This window comes from Cnephaeus nilssonii, assembly GCF_951640355.1.
Source record: "Cnephaeus nilssonii genome assembly, chromosome: 21".
NCBI classification, from domain to species: domain Eukaryota; kingdom Metazoa; phylum Chordata; class Mammalia; order Chiroptera; family Vespertilionidae; genus Cnephaeus; species Cnephaeus nilssonii.
In genome coordinates, this window is record NC_137092.1 from 16,451,493 (window position 1) to 16,467,237 (window position 15,745).

Genomic DNA, 15,745 nt, shown 5'->3' on the forward strand with positions numbered 1-15,745 from the left:
TCCGTTTGGCTCAAATAAACTCATAGTCTCTACAGGTTTGTATGTTTTTTATGACGACACAGCTGTTTGGTGAACTTACTCTACAGTATAGGTAAGTGAAAGTGCTTTGTGAATAAGACAGACTATAGATAAAGGGTATTCATAGATGTACCTGGCATATTGCATACATGGATATTCTTCTCTAAACTTGGACTTGGGCTAATATGCCTTGGGGCAAGTTCATAATTACAGTACTGTTGATCTTTCCTATTGTCAGCTGTAATCATCTGTTAAACTAGGAATTAAATGATTCCTCCTTGGAGCCTTCACTAGATCCCTGGTTCTTTAAGGTGGAGAGAGGGACAGTGCTATCATCTGAAATTTTAAAAAAAATTGATTTTAGAGAGAGGGAGAAACTTCAACCTGCCATTCCACCTACCCATGCATTCATTGGTTGACTCCTGTATGTGCCCTAACCCGGGAGCCTGCAACCTTGGTGTATTCGGACAGTGCTCTAATTGAGCTAACCAGCCTGGGTCCCCCTTCCTATTTTGAGAACCACTTGGTTACATGAAGTTTTAGACTATTAAGTTTACGTTTGGCATATACAGTTCTCTATCTTTGCCCTTTCCCATGCTCACCTGCAGTAGGGGACCTCTTAGCATTAGAAAACATCATTATGCCATGAAGAGAATATTAGAAGAGCTTGTGTTTTATCATGCATGTGCTCCACTCTGCCAAACAGGGCTTGTTGACAGAGATTCAGGCAGCAAATCTGCAATGGGGCTCTTCTATTATCAATTGAAGCCAGGATCCTGGGGACAGAGAGGTGAAGGAAGAGGACTGAACGACAGGACATCCCCAGGCACTCTGCAGGGCAAGCTGGGCTCTGACCAGAAAGTGAGAGACAAAAGTGAGGAAATGGTTATAAGGTTCTTTAGTCCCCCCAGGTTCTTCCTGGTGAGCAAAGACTGAGTTCTTCCCAACCTTAGACTGACACCAGGGACCCTTCAGAACATGGGGTGAGGGGATGAAGCATAAAAGCCAGTTGCTACTTTACCGAGATACACACAAAGGCAGGTTTCAGCCAACAGGTACTCTATAAAAACTGACCTCAAATGAGAATTTCCTAGTTTACTGATCACAACATAATGCATATGTAAGCACAATGTAATGTGCTTTCATGTGTATTCCCAGTTTGGGGCGTGGCTTTCCTAGTGTATAGGACACTTGGCACCTCTTTATAAGGTGTCATGGACATTTCGTGTTGGGCTCAGCAGGAACCAACTTGCTCAGAACTCAACAGCTGCCTGTGCAAGCAGATCCTGCAGCACAGGGCGTGACAAGACCATGTCGAGTCTGGTGCGGCGGCAAATTCCTTGCTACAAGCAGCTATGACCGTGACTCTGGCCCCTGGAGCCAAACCAGCCACTCAGGAGGGCACAAGTCCTGGTGTATATATGGAGTTTGCATTTCCTCAAGACTGATCCCAGACACAAGGTTAGACCTGTGACTCACATTCCCAAAATGAGGGTGTGCAACTACCAAGGAAGAGCTAGCAGGAGCAGCCAGGCTGGCATCACCAAGCACCCTTCCTCTCTTGCCCCATCACTCCCATGTGCCCATTCTCCAAGCCGCTTTCCCGGTCACAGGCTCTCCATGTAAAGGTACTCCAATGGCTTGGGGTGTGATTTGAGGTGTAGTCCTTGACATGTGGTAAGGGTGAGGGCAAGGCGCCAGAGCACACGGGCTACACAGAAGGCTTGGCCAGTGCTTCCCCATGATTTCCAGCAAACAAGGGCCTAGTTAGTGCCACCCAGAGACTCTGGAACCCCCTTATAGAATTATAGCCCTACAAGACCCGTGACAAAAGTTTAATGTGAAGCTAGTAAGAAAACACCACACCCTGGCTGGGTGGCTCAGTGGGTTAGAGTGTTGTCCCGTACAACAAAAGATGGCAGGTTCGATTCCCAGTCAGGGCACAGTTCCAGGTTGCGGGTTCAATCTTTGGTTAAGGTTCATACAAAAGGTAACCGATCGATGTTTCTCACTTTGATGTTTTTCTCTCTCTCCCTTCCTCTCTAAAAAAACAAAACAAAAAACAAATAAAACACCACATAATTGTTTTTCCATTATTAAAATTTATCAAGAAAAATATTTATCAAGGGAATAATCTGAGTTTTTAGAGGCTTGGTTTAGCAAAGTAAAAGACTAAAAACTGCTGGGAGGATGGGGGTAAGGGGAGAAATGGGAGATATCTGTAATACCACCAACAATAAAAAATATATTTAAAAATAAAAAATAAAATTTTTACCCTTGACAGGGAAAAAAAAAAAAGACTAAGACCATTTAAACATTTTAAATCTTTTAACCTACCAAATGGGATCTAAGTTAAATAAATCCTCTCATGCTTTAGGAAAGAGATAGCTTTCCTAAATCATAAAAGTTGACTTCCAAGTCACACTCTTACCTCTACTGCCTTGTAATCCTACGAACTAAACCTCACCAGGGATGGCTTCTCTGGAAGTCAGGGTGGGATAAACAGGCAACATCCTGACACAAACTAGATGTAGACTCTGATATGTAATGTGATCATATAATTTATCATCCAACCAGGATACTTCTGAGAGTGAAAAGGGGTGCTGTTAACCACTTGAGAACAAAAGGCATACAACACCCTTGGATAAGGCAGTTTGGGAGACTAAATTTCCCAGTATGCCCTGCCCTTGAAAGTAAAAAAGCTTGACTAGAACAAAGCACTCTGGGACCTGTGGTTAGCACCATTTAAGAGGTAAACAGTATAGGGCTGGGTGCTGGCATGGAAACTTCCTCCTTCCACGGGATACTTAACCAGACACAGAACACAACACCTGAGGTGAGATTTCAATGGATATTAAGTCTGGGGTAGAGCCTCTCTCCCCCAACAACTTTAGCTTCCAAAGGTGCGGAGCAGGTAGAGCCGTCCATTGGTTCACTGCCCGGTTTCTCCTTTCATCACCGGTGTCCCCACTGCTGCTAAATCTTTAGGGGAATTCTGGGCCAGGTACTGTTCCCACTCAACTTCAACCAACTTGTACAGCTCCATGGTGGCCTGAGCATCTTCCACAGAGGAATGCCCACTTTTTCCAGCCTGAATGAGGGAGGAAGAGGAAAGCATTGGGCTATAAGCAAGTGTTGTTTTATATGCATAACCCATAGACACAGACAATGGGGTGGTGAAGGTTTGGGGGGGAGGAGGGTTGGAGAGGGCAATGGGGGGGAAAAGGCCATATGTAATACTTTCAACAATAAAGATTAAAATAAAAGTGTTTTTTCCCCTTCCCTACCAGCTCCTCCTAACCCCTTATATAAGCAGTTATTTCTGCAGAGCTAGTAGGCTGCAAAGGTAGAACTATGGTAGGGCACTACTCCTTATTTCATTTCAAGGGTTCAACTCCTAGGAAGTCTTTGCTATTATCTGCCTCAATCCTTTCTCTGGCAACATGTGAATGCCATATTCTTCTACATTCTGTAGAGACAAGACATCTAGATCATAGCCAGGCCTTCTAAGTCTTCCATTTTCCCCAGTTCCTTAACTTTCTCTGACATGTGTCTATACCCTCTTACCAGGCAGGTCACCCTTTTCTTGAATGCCAAATATGTAAAATACCTGAGAGGTCCTTGCATCCACTCTGAGGTCTTTAGACCACCACCACTACCTACTTTCCTAGTTTCTTAGGGTTTTACACCCACTTAAGGCTTTTTTTTCCTTTCCCAAGTACAATTTGGAACACTGGCAGCGAACAGGAATTATTATCCTTATGTACACATGGAGAGATCAATGGGCCTCTTAGCCCAAAGCTCTTCCTGTAAGAGCAGCCTGCCTGGATTTCTCTACAAAGGAATTCTGGGCTCAGAGCCTGGAGAAGCAGTAAGAAAGGCCCCCCCAGTGTGCAACCAAGGGGCCTGGCAGCATTTGGGGAGATGTTACCTGGATGTCCCGGTTCAGCAGCTTCTTTGTGAGATGCTTCAGAGACATGGTAGCATTCTCTGGGCAGTCAGCCTTCCGGTTGAGAGGAGGGATATGGGAGGTGTCGCGGGTAAGAGACTTGGGGTGAAAGTACTGAAGGGCTTTGAAGTCATTGTGGATGGCATGTCCCACCACTATCTTCCCTGTGAGTATTTTCAAGATCTGAAATCGGCGTGGAAGAGGTGGTAAGTAGGACTCAGGTGGAGCCCTGCATCCTAAAAGTCCATCGTGGTCCTAGGTCCTTTCAGATTCTTCCCATTAGGTGCCCACCTCCTTCCTCCTTGAAATGCCCTCTCCCACAAGTTTTCTTTCACTTGAAATCTACCTTCTCCCCACAAAGTGAAAGTAGATATTTGTGTGTGTGTGTATATATTATTTTTATTTTTCAATTAGTTTATTTTCAATACTATTTTGTATTGGTTTCAGGTGAAAGCATAGTGGTTAGACAATCATATACTTTACAAGGTGTTCTGCCTGATATTTCCAGTATCCACCTGGCATCATACATAGTTATCACAATATCATTAACTACATTCCCCATGCTGTACTTTATATCCTCATGACTAGTTTATAACTACCAATTTGTGTTTCTCAATCCCTTCACCTCTTTCACCCAGTCCCCGAACCCCCTTCCCTGAAAGTAGGTATTTTTCAGTGTAACCCTTTTTGGGCTTACATCGTCAGCGGCTCCTTACCTTCTCATCAATTTCCACTCCAATGATAGATTAACTTGCTACAGTCTTAAATCACACTCACATTCAAGATGTTTATGTAACTATATAGTTCAGTGTTGGCTTGCTACTTGAAGTTCTTTAAACATTATCATTATGCTGACCTTAGGCAGAGGCTGGGACAAAGGGAGTCAAAGATGGGCTCCAGGGAGTGACAGAAGCCCCAAATTATAGGCATATATATATATATATATGTGTGTGTGTGTGTGTGTGTATATATATATATATATAGAGAGAGAGAGAGAGAGTTTGTTTTTTTGCGGGGAGAGACTATGGCTTTCATCATATTCTCAAAAGGTGTATAAACCATAAAAGATTAAGAATCATTTATCGCCCTAGTCAGTGTGGCTCAGATGGTTCAGCGTCATTCCGTGCATGGAAAGGTCACTGGTTTAATTCCAGGTCCTCAGTTTGCGGGTTTGGTCCCCAGTTGGGGAGCATATGAGAGTAACAGATAGATGTTGCTCTCTCCCTTCCTCTCTCCCCTCCTCCCTTTCTAAAATTAATAAAAACTTATATTTTTTAAATAAGAATCACTTATAGACTAAGGCTGTAGAGGGAAGTGGGTGACCCATGCCTGTGCTGTTTTGTTTTGAATGTTTTTATTAAAAAAAATTTTTTTTTGAGAGAGAGAGGGAGAGGGATAGAGAGATAGAAACATCGATGAGAGAAACATCAATTGGCTACCTCCTGCACGTTCCCGACTGAGGATCTGGCTGCAATCTGGGCATGTGCCCCGATCTAAAATTGAACTAGGGACCTCTTGGTTCATGGGTCGATGCTCAACCACTGAGCCACAGCAGCCAGGCCATGCTTGTGCTGTTTTAACAGAAAGTCAGTTTCACTGCTGTATAGCTCCTCCTGCTCATAACCAAAGGGTATTTACCAGCTGTTCAGAAAACTTATCCACACCAGACTTGCAACCAAATAGCTTCCCATGACTCCAGGATCCTAAAGTATGACATACTACCAGTGAGGACAACCAAAAACTCTGCCATGGGCTCTGAAGGCCATTCCAAAATGGAGTTCCAAATAGGTTGTGAGCACGGGCAATAGTCCTAGAAAAATCAGTGCATGGCCTCCCAACAGGACCTCTTGAGAGGGGCCATACTGGATAGACCTTAGTCTCATACCCAGCTTGGGCACTGGGGAAGTGATTCATGATGAAAACCAGGTGTAGTGTAATCAACTAAGTATTTAGTTGCTCTTGATTTCACCTCCAGTTTATTGTCCACCAACACCTTTACTTCGCATTAACTTCAACACATAGCCCTTGTTAAAGCTGAGTGGACTTGCTGTCTCAGACCCACCCCACCTTCTGCCTCTCCCAAGCCTTTGTTCAGCTGTGCCCCTAATGAAGAGAATGTTCTTCAACTCTTCAAGTTTGTTCTGAAGACTAGACGCTCTCCCCTCCTGGGGCACACCCACACCTTTCCTCTCCTCCTCTCCCCCCCCCCCCCCCCCCAGGCATGTTTCCTTTACCCTTCTCTCTCCTAAGCTCCAAGGACCACCCCCCCACACTTTTTTTTTTTTGCCTCTGAACTTGTTTTCTGAGCCCATTTCTTCTAACACTCACTTCACCTCTATGAATTCCTAATTAAACTTTCCCTTACAGTTTGAAAAAAAAAATCTTCACTGTTTCACCTCTGATAAGCTTCCTCCAACGGACTGTTTTGGCATATAAGCCATCATTGGAACAGAGGAGGGTGTCTAAGGCTAAGAATGTGAAGCTGAAATTACAAAGCGGTGGACCAAGGGCGCCCTCTGCAGGCCTCGCCTGGTTCATCTTCCTTTCCTGTTCATTTGTTGTGCTCCCAGAACCCAGCACAGGGCTACAATGAGCAGGTTTGCTCAGTAGGTGAAATTAAAAGTCTGACACCTCAACCCTGTGTCTTTTATCCCCTTCACTGCAGGCTACCTGTCCCAGTTATACAAATAATCCCCAGCTCCTCCTGAAAACATTCTGCCTTCTCAAACCACCAACAGGGTCCACACTTAAGCTGGACCTCTCCCCACCCACCTGGCTGCTATCATTGTGCCCCATGACTCTCACCTGGCCCCGAGCAATCTTGAAGGGTGTAGCATTCGCCATGTGGTGCTTGCGGATACCACTCCATCTGGTGCGGTAGTCCACAATGTGACAGGGGGGAAGGATGTACTCATCATAGAGCACATCCCCATGGTAGTTGACGATGCTACATCGAGCCAAGGAACTCACATGCCCCTTGGGTCCTGTGCCCACCATCTCACAGTCAATTGCCACCATCTTCCTTGGTGTCTTCTGGGATGCTCCAGAGCATTTGTTCTCTGAATGAGCCAGGGTGGAGTTATGTGGTGGATTCTTCTGAATAGGGTTCTTCTGGGGGTTCTTCTTCTGAGGGCGAGTTGGGGGGCTCTTCATCTCTGGAAGGGAACTCTGGAACTCCTCCAGCAAATCTGCTTTAGCCACAACAGAACCAGTCTTCTGTGAAGGGGCAGGGGTCAGCCAAGGCACAGACACTTTCTTGTCCAGGGACCGCTCTGACCCACAGCTCGAGTCTGCAGTCTTCTTCTTTTTTGGAAGGGGATAAATTTTCCAGGTGCCATCCACCTGAGGAGTTACCCCTTTCTTTGCAGGTTCCGAGTGCAACTTAGGCACATTGTTAGGGGGCTGTTTCTTCTTATTTAGAAGGCCTCTCCTTTCTAAGAACCGCCGCTTCTTGACAAATTTTTGGTGCTTGGCATTCCCTTCTAAAGTCTTTTTGGGGGGAGGTTCGCCAAAATCCAGATTGAGGAGTAAGGTAGACATGAGGATGGTGGGTGGTAGGAGAGCAGTTGGGAAGAGTGGCTCACCAATGACAGGATAGAGGACTCATCCTCTGCTGAATCCCATAGGCCAGCATCTGAAGGTTTGCAGTATGCCCTGGGGAAGAGAGCGAACCTGATAACAGATCCCAAAGGCCTGGGAGAACAGTAAGACCCATCTCCATAGAACTCAAGGTAGGAACTAAATCAGAGCAACCTCCCAGATAGAGGGGGGAACACATCTGTAACGTGAAATGACGGAAGGACAGTGTCTGAGACAAGCCCATAATTCACCAGTCCTATGGCCTAGGCAGGTCATATCCCCCTCTCTAGGTCTGTCCCATTTGTAAACGGAGGGGGTTGGAGGGCCAACCAGCATGATTCTTTCCGAGGCTGGAAAGCCAGAACAGGTGGGCTCTACATCGGCCCAGGGAGACATATAAGTAGGCTCGAAACCAGTGATGAGTACGGCGTAGATGACATCTCTAGTTGCCAGGCATCCCCAGTGCGGGTCCCACGAATAGGTACACCTCCAGGTACCCCTTTCCCCCGTTTCCGGGTGGAGGCCACCTCCACGTGCTTCTCACCCAAGTTCTTCTCCCAAGAAAGGACCGTTTACAACACAGAGCAGCGGGGGAGTGGGGGGAGGCCGAGGCCGGGGGCAGTTACCTCGGCGAGTACACTTCGGCGGTCTAGAAGCCCGTTCCTCACCATCACCACCTACCTCCCAGATGTGCCCACTAAGAACGGAAACGCTGGGAACCGGATGCGGAAGTCGGCGCTCGCCGACGAGTCCGGGGCCGGCCGGCAGGCGCGCGGGTTGGAACGTGCCCGCGGTCGTAGGCCCCCTGCCCCTGGGAGCGAGGTCGGGGGTTCCGGGTGCTGGAGCGGCGGCAGCGCGGCGAGGGCGGGGTACGCTCCCCGACCCCTCTAGCCCCGCGGAGGTACAGCTCGGAGGTGTGGGGAGGCCCAGACAAACGGCGACTGCCGCGCGCTAGGGCCCCGAGCCCCACTTCCGGGATGGGCGGGAAGTGCACGGGGTGGGCGGGACCTGGACGCCGCGGCCCGCCTCTGTGGCGTCACAGCCGGGCACCCCACCCCACTTGTTTTCCGTGCCGACACCTTCGCGCTGTGGACGGCGCGGCCTGTGATGTCAGGAGGACACCTCAGGTTCTTGAACCTCCATCGGGGACCTGGGGAAGGCAGCGTCTCGGGCTCATGCGGAGGGTTTTCTCCTCGTCCCGCCTGCAGAGCTGAGCCCAGCCCGGGTCCTGGATCCGCGCGGTGCTGACCCCGCTTCCCTCCGCACCGCGTCCTCGCTCCAGGCGCCACCGACTGGACCCCGATGCCCGGCGTCTCCGCCCGGGGCCTCTCTCTCGAGGAGAGGAGGCAGCTAGCTGTGAATCTCACCCGTGTCCTGTCTCTCTACCGGTCCATCCTGGACGCCTACATCATCGTGAGGCCCCGGGGCTGGGGACGGGGTGCTCCTGGTTGTGTGCTTGGCTGGGTGCCCACGACAGGGAGAGAATCTGGAGAGTTAGCGTCTGATCGCTTTTCTTTCATGATTTTCAACCTGTCTTTACAAGAGGGGGTTAAAACTGGGGAGACCCTTCCTTTTTTTGGGGGGGGGGCAGATGACACAAACATTAATATTTCTAATATCTAGGTTATTTTTCCAAAACAAAAATAATAAAATGCGTGCTGCAGCTTCGTTGAACTGTCCTAGGAACATGTGAGATAGTCCCAGAACACACAAGTTCATTCATCCACGCTTTGAATAAATTCCTGGTTTTGTAATGTAATGGACAGTTTAAACTTTGGAATTAGGCAGGCTCCAACTAGAATCCTGCCCCCGCTACTGTGTTAACTTACATGGTATGACATAAAAATTCCGCCTAGCCCCGGTTGCTCAGCTGTAAAATGGACTCCTGTTTGAAGGGTCATTGTGAAGAATAAATGAGATGATGTGTTTGTGGCACCAGCATCCACTGAATTTGTTCAGCCCCTAAACCCAGAAGCCATCCTTGATTCAGCTCTTTCCTTCACTGATCTATAGTCCAATCCTTCAACAATTCCTGTGGGCTGTACCTGTAAGAATTCACCCATTTGTCCTCATTTTATTGCTACCATCCTGGGCCAACCCACCATCACCTCTCCTGGACTGCTTCCTAATTAATCTCTGTGTTTACTTCAGCCCCTCCATAATCAACTCTTCACAAGCAGCCAGATTAATCTCTTTAAAATAAAAATCTGATCATGGCAGTCCCTTGCTTCCTAGGTGTTTTGATGAAATCCTAACTCTCTACCAATACCTATGATACCTATGAAACCCTATGGGATCTGTCCCCTGCTGTCTCTGAATCGCATTTCGTTCTCTCCCACATTCACTATACTGTACCTCCAGCGGCCTGATTTCTTTCTTTTTTTTAATCCTCACCTGAGGATATTTTTCCATTTCTTTTCTTCTTTTTTTTGAGAGGGGGGAAAGATGGAGAGAAAGATCAATGTGGGAGAACCACATCAATTGGTTGCCTCCTGCGTGAGCCCTGACCAGCGCCTGGGCTAGGGAGGAGCCTGCAACCAAGGTATGTGCCCTTGACCAGAATCAAACCCGGGACCTTTTGGTCCCCAGGCTGGTGCTCTATCCACTAAGCCAAACCGGCTACAGCTCCAGTGGCCTGATTTTTGCTCCACAAATATGGCAGACATCTGGGTCTTGGCTCTTACAGATCTGCCTGGAATGTTTGTCCTCAGCTGAAAGGCTATAGAGTAGAATGGTTAAAAGCAAGAATTCTAAAGTTAGGTTGATTTCAAATCTCAGCTCTGATACTAGCTTTTTTATTTGGGCAAGTTACTTAATTGTGTGTTATCTGTAAAATGAGGGATACAAATGGTACCTACCTCATAGGGTTGTTTTGGGGATTAAATGTGTTAATACACATATATAAAATGTTTAGAACAGTGCCTGGCATATTATAAGTATTTAGTGAGTGTTTGCTATTACATGGTTTTTTACATGCCTGTTTCCTGTTCATCATTCAAGTGTCAGCTCAAGTGTCAACTCCGGTCTTCCCTCATTACTCTTACCTCCAGTAGTACTGTCTCAGCGTCTCCTACTACTTTGTTCATGTTTTATTATCCATGTGTCATGTGATGTTCTGAAAAACATTTCTTTTTCATGTGAACTGTGCAAGAGTAAGAATTGTGTCTATCTGGTTCATTGTTGTGTCCTCAGAGCCTAGAATAGAACATGGTGCATACCCAAAACTCCAGAATTTGTGTTCAACAAATGAATGAATAAAAATACATTCTGGCATATCAAGTGTCTGACATATATACGGGTAGGTTACTAAATGGTAACATACCAACACTGCCTGTTAGTCAGTGTTATGGATGGGATTGTGTGAAGACACCATCCCTGCCCTTAGGTGCTTCATTCAGTTGAGTGGAGAAACAGACAATAAGTGGGAAATTGCTAAAAGGAGAGGGGTGTTCGGAATGCAGTCTGGGCTCTAGGAGGGAGTGGGAGGCTGGAGCGGGCTTTAGGGAAGAGGTGACTCGGATGAGTGGTCGGATGAGTGGTCGGTACCGGCTGGTTGCAGCCTGTGCCTGTGTTGGGGGTGGGGTGGGAAGGGATGGGAAAGGTAGTCGCCTGTTGATTGCTTCTCCCCTTCTGCAGGAATTTTTCACAGACAACCTGTGGGGCACACTCCCTCGCTCATGGCAGGAAGCATTGGATGGACTGAACCCACCGCAGCTGGCCACCCTGCTGCTGGGGATGCCTGGGGAGGGGGACGTGGTCAGGTATGGGCACGGGGGGCCCTGTGCTGGGGGACTTGGCACTGAACCCTGTAGCCAGTCACTGCTCAGAGGGTCTCCCAGGGGATTCCTGGGTTGTAAACGGGTGCGCCCAGGACACAATGGGACTGTTCACTGGGGTTCTGGGCCGGGCTGTCTCAGGTACAGGTCAGTGTGGCCACTCACCCTGCTGGCCCTGAAGTCCACAGCCTGTGCCTTGGCCTTTACCCGGACACCTAAGTTTCAGACCCCCTCAGAGTTTCGGGAGAACCCCAGCCAGAGCTCCCGACTTAAAGCTCCATTCCGAAAACATGTCAGGCCCAAGAAGCAGCATGAGATCCGGCGGCTGGGCGAGGTGAGGCGATGCCTGGGGCGTAGGTGGTAGCCGGGAGCCTGGGGCCTGAAGCCAGCGGGTTAGAGATGTGGGCACCTTCTATGATCTGCCGGTCCCTTCCTGGGCAGGCATGCTAAAATCCTAGCTGGATGCTGGTTTAGGGGATTTGTGGGTTTTGGTTTTGTTTTTCATCCTTTTGCTGTCTTATCCCTGTGTTCACACCTCCTTAGTCTGTTCCTGGCTTCACTGAGGGGCTCTTCTTGCTCTGGGGGAGGTTGAATCACTGACCTTATGGGAGTGAGGAGAGCAGCCGGAGCCCAGGGTCAGCACCCTGTTCTGGTTTCCCGATCTCATCTCTCCCAGGGCACCCTCTGCCCCTCTTCCTCTGCCAGCTTAACCTTCTCCACCCTCCTTATGGCTGACGGTCCCGGGAACCAAGAACCAATGGCCAACAGACCTTTGCTCCCTTCTCTTCCAGTTGGTGAGAAAGCTGAGTGACCTTACAGGCTGCACCCAGGTTGTGGATGTAGGCTCAGGCCAGGTGAGCCAGACAGATGCTAACATTCTTATTTTTGTTGTTGTTGTTGTTGTTGGTGGTGGTGGTGGTGGTGGTGGTGTGTGTGTGTGTGTGTGTGTGTGTGTGTAGGGTGTTTGAGTCGTGGGGATGGAACAGCTGGAAGGCAACAGGTGGTCAGGCCTAGGCCCAGGGCGGCAGGCACCAAGGAGTGATAGAAGTAAACGGGGTAGAATTTAAGCCTTCTGGGCGCCTGGGACCCAGGCGTCTAGGCCACTGAAAGGGGTGACAGCAGATAAGAGCACTGAACAGGGCTGTCTCCACCCTCCCTCTCACTCCAGGGCCATCTCTCCCGCTTCATGTCTCTGGGGCTAGGGCTGAAGGTGAAGAGCATCGAAGGGGATCAGAGACTGGTGGAGAGAGCCCAGCACCTGGACCAGGAGCTCCTGCAGGCTCTGGAGAAAGAGGAGAGGAGGAACCCACAGGTAGGCCTGCCCTTACTGCAGCGGAGGGGTCTGCCTGGCTACATTCCCTCTTTCAAGTTTCTCATGGTCCCTATCTCCGCTCCCCCTCCCCCAGGTTTCCCCTTCGCCAAAGCCTCTCCGCATCTTAGAGGCACGCTCTAGTTCCAAAGTGCTTTCCACACGGGTGCGTCCATCTCACAGCCACCTGTGAAGTGGCCAGTCGGGTATTAGACTCATCACCAATGAGGAAATTGGAACTCAGACATGAAAAATTTGCAGTTATAAGGACAGATCCGTCATTTATCCCTTCTGGTTCAAGGCCTAGCTCTCTCTCCTGCCCCAGCTGCTTCTCCATCTTCTTCCTTAGGGGGGAACACAGAGGGCAGACCCCTCCTGCAGCCTGAGGTGGCACGGGGACAGCAAACAGACTTCCCAGCTGCCTTGTCCTTTTCTCCCTCCACAGGTGGTGCAAATGCACACTGCCCGCTCCCCGCACCATGTGGTTCAGTGGGTAGACCCCAGGACCCTGTGTGAGGAGGTTCTGCTTCCGCTGGAGACCTCACCTCGGAGTGAGGCCCGCTTGCTGCTGACAGGGCTCCATGCTTGTGGGGACCTGAGTGTCGCCTTGCTGAGGCATTTCTCGTCCTGCCCTGAGGTGGCGGCTCTGGCCTCGGTGGGCTGCTGCTACATGAAGCTGAGTGACCCTGGCGGCTACCCCCTGAGTCAGTGGGTGGCGGCGCTGCCTGGCTGTGAGCTGTCCTACAGGCTGCGGGAGGGCGCCTGCCATGCCCTGGAGGACTATGCCGACAGGCTGCAGGAAGCCGCCCCTGGCCTCCGAACCCACTGCTACCGGGCAGCACTGGAGACGGTCATCCGGCACGTCCAGCCCCAGCTCCGACGGCCAGGCGTGCAGGGGATCCCCAGGGTCCACGAGCTCCAGATTGAAGAGTGAGGCCGGAGGAGGTTGGGGGAGGGGGTGTTGGGAGCCCACTGGAGGTCTGATTCCCCTCCCACCCTCGCTTGTTAGCAAGTCCTACAGTGAAGTGAATGCTGCCTGGGGAGTGATGGAGTTCTCTGACTGGGCCAGCTTCTCAACATTTCTTTAAAAGGAAGTTGTCATTCTTTTATCAGTAGACTATCAAGACTCTTTTTTTTTTTTTTAATTGATTTTTTACAGAGAGGAAGGGAGAAAGATAGAGAGTTAGAAACATCGATCAGCTGCCTCTTGCACACCCCCTACTGGGGATGTGCCCACAACCAAGGTACATGCCCTTGACCGGAATCGAACCTGGGACCTTTCAGTCCACAGGCTGACGCTCTATCCACTGAGCCAAACCGGTTTCGGCGACTATCAAGACTCTTAAATGTTAAGAATATGGCTAAATAATTGGACATTTTCAGCCAGGTCTGGCTGAAAATACATTTTTGGATCAATTTGTTATTGGATAGACAACTCATAGCCAGAGAAACATTTAAAAGTGCAAATTAGGCCCTGCCTGGATGGTGTGGCTCAGTTGGTTGGAGGGTCGTCCTGTGCCCCGGAATATGCCGAAGCCCTGGTCCTATTCCCGGTTGGGGCGCATGCGCAGGTTGCGGGTTTGATCCCCACCCAGTTGGGGTGAGTCTGGGAGGCAACCAATCAATGTATCTCTGTCACATCATGTTTCCCCTGCCTCCCTCTCTAAAATCAATTAACAACAAAAAGAAAAATACAAATTAGGGTAGCAAATCAAGCAAAGTTGGATCAAATCAGGAGTGGGCAGTTTGGGTGGGAGGTGGAGGTTCTAAAACCAGCTGAGTGCCGTGTGGCTGACCCACAGGTATGTCCGGCGGGGGCTGCAGCGGGTGGGGCTGGACCCCCAGCTGCCGCTGAGTCTGGCTGCTCTTGAGGCCCACCAGGCCCAGGAGAACCGCGTGGTCGCTTTCTACAGCCTGGCCCTGTTGCTGGCCCCCCTGGTGGAGACACTCATTCTACTGGACCGGCTGCTGTACCTTCAGGAGCAGGGTGAGGGTGGCCTACAGCGGGGACCTAGGGCCAGAGGGGCTGGATTTTGGGGCTCCTCCTTCAGGTCCCACAGTTCATCACTGTGGTGATTCTTAGACCACCTGCTTCAGAGTCACCAGCGGGATGGAAGTGGGGTGTGGGACTTGTAAAGAGATTCCTACTGAATCAGCCTCTGGCGTGCATTCCTGAGGTGTATTTTAAGCGAGTATGGCAGGCAGTACTGAGGACTGCCCTCTCCCAAGTCAGTGCCTCAGGCACCGGTGTTCCTGGTAGAGAACCGGTCTCCTTAGTCTCCTGGAGCCTCCATGGGGGAAGGGCTATGCCTGCCTGCAGCCTGGGCATGAAGTGGGGCTGAGTGGGCTTCATTTCTACCCTTCTTAGTAGTCCTGCCTTTTCCCCAGGCTTCCATTCTGAGCTCCTGCCCATCTTCAGCCCTGAACTCTCTCCCAGAAACCTGGTTTTGGTGGCTACCAAGAGGCCCCTGGGCCAGGCCCTCTCTGTTCTGGAGACCGAAGACGCTGATGCACGCTGAGGAAAGGCGCATCTTGGGCCCCATCTGAACCCACCCAGGTGCTGCAGTAGTGGGTGGCAGTCTGCACTCCTCACCCAGAGGCAGCACCCTCATCCTCCCCGGAATCACGGTGTCCCAGACCTTCACTTCGTACTCTCTCCCTCCATGTGTTATATTTGTAATATTATGTATAAATTTATTTTTAACTTATTAAAAAATTTAAATCTTGCCCTGGCTAGTGTTGCTTAGTGGTTAGAGTGTTGGTCCACGCACCAAAGGGTCATGGGCTCAATTCCCGGTCAAGGGCACGTAACTGGGTTGCAGGTTCAACCTCCAGCCTCAGGAGGCTTGTGAGAAGCAATTGATGTGTCTCTCTCACATCAATGTGTCCCCCCCTCACCCACTCTAAAATAATCAAAGGAAAAAATAACCTCGGGTGAGGATTACTAAAAAAGAATTAGAATATTTCCCTTCCACTTCTACTCAGTATAGAAAAGGACATGTGCATCCTCCCTACTTAGATCCTGCAGAGGTGCAACAATCAGATCTTACACCCCCAAACTCCACTGCCCTCCAGAACAGGAGGCATCTCCTGTAGCTCAGAGGTCCCCATCGG

General features: G+C 49.7%; 2 protein-coding genes across 3 annotated transcripts; one reads left to right on the top strand and one right to left on the bottom strand.

Annotated features, from left to right (window-relative positions):
* Window positions 1–640: 640 nt before the first annotated feature.
* Window positions 641–8,365, bottom strand: ISG20L2 (interferon stimulated exonuclease gene 20 like 2). Of its 2 annotated transcripts, none has more exons than XM_079761110.1 (4): window positions 8,228–8,365; window positions 6,773–7,621; window positions 3,950–4,150; window positions 641–3,109 (listed from the first exon to the last, which is right to left on the bottom strand). In XM_079761110.1, the coding sequence occupies exons 2-4, from the start codon at window positions 7,505–7,507 to the stop codon at window positions 2,951–2,953; spliced, it is 1,095 nt and encodes a 364-aa protein (XP_079617236.1). In that variant the 5' UTR covers window positions 7,508–7,621; window positions 8,228–8,365; the 3' UTR covers window positions 641–2,950. The 2 variants fall into 2 exon arrangements, with proteins under 2 accessions (XP_079617236.1, XP_079617237.1); XM_079761111.1 differs by having other exon boundaries at window positions 8,173–8,301.
* METTL25B (methyltransferase like 25B) lies at window positions 8,307–15,357 on the top strand. Its single transcript, XM_079761109.1, has 9 exons — window positions 8,307–8,447; window positions 8,755–8,959; window positions 11,183–11,307; window positions 11,464–11,656; window positions 12,114–12,176; window positions 12,491–12,634; window positions 13,077–13,561; window positions 14,434–14,618; window positions 15,020–15,357. Exons 2-9 carry the CDS (start codon window positions 8,849–8,851, stop codon window positions 15,148–15,150), a joined length of 1,437 nt encoding a protein of 478 aa, XP_079617235.1. The 5' UTR covers window positions 8,307–8,447; window positions 8,755–8,848; the 3' UTR covers window positions 15,151–15,357.
* Window positions 15,358–15,745: the final 388 nt, after the last annotated feature.

What these genes read in the sequence shown, in the direction of transcription:
- ISG20L2 (XM_079761110.1), bottom strand. Translation starts at nt 7,507, where the DNA reads ATGTCTACCTTACTCCTCAATCTGGATTTTGGCGAACCTCCCCCCAAA. An exon ending in TCAAGATTGCTCGGGGCCAG is followed by an intron (nt 4,151 to 6,772) that starts GTGAGAGTCATG and finishes CGCCGATTTCAG; the next exon opens with ATCTTGAAAATACTCACAGG. An exon ending in TGCTGAACCGGGACATCCAG is followed by an intron (nt 3,110 to 3,949) that starts GTAACATCTCCC and finishes TCCCTCATTCAG; the next exon opens with GCTGGAAAAAGTGGGCATTC.
- METTL25B (XM_079761109.1), top strand. Translation starts at nt 8,849, where the DNA reads ATGCCCGGCGTCTCCGCCCGGGGCCTCTCTCTCGAGGAGAGGAGGCAG. An exon ending in TCCTGGACGCCTACATCATC is followed by an intron (nt 8,960 to 11,182) that starts GTGAGGCCCCGG and finishes CCCCTTCTGCAG; the next exon opens with GAATTTTTCACAGACAACCT. An exon ending in GCTGTACCTTCAGGAGCAGG is followed by an intron (nt 14,619 to 15,019) that starts GTGAGGGTGGCC and finishes CCTTTTCCCCAG; the next exon opens with GCTTCCATTCTGAGCTCCTG.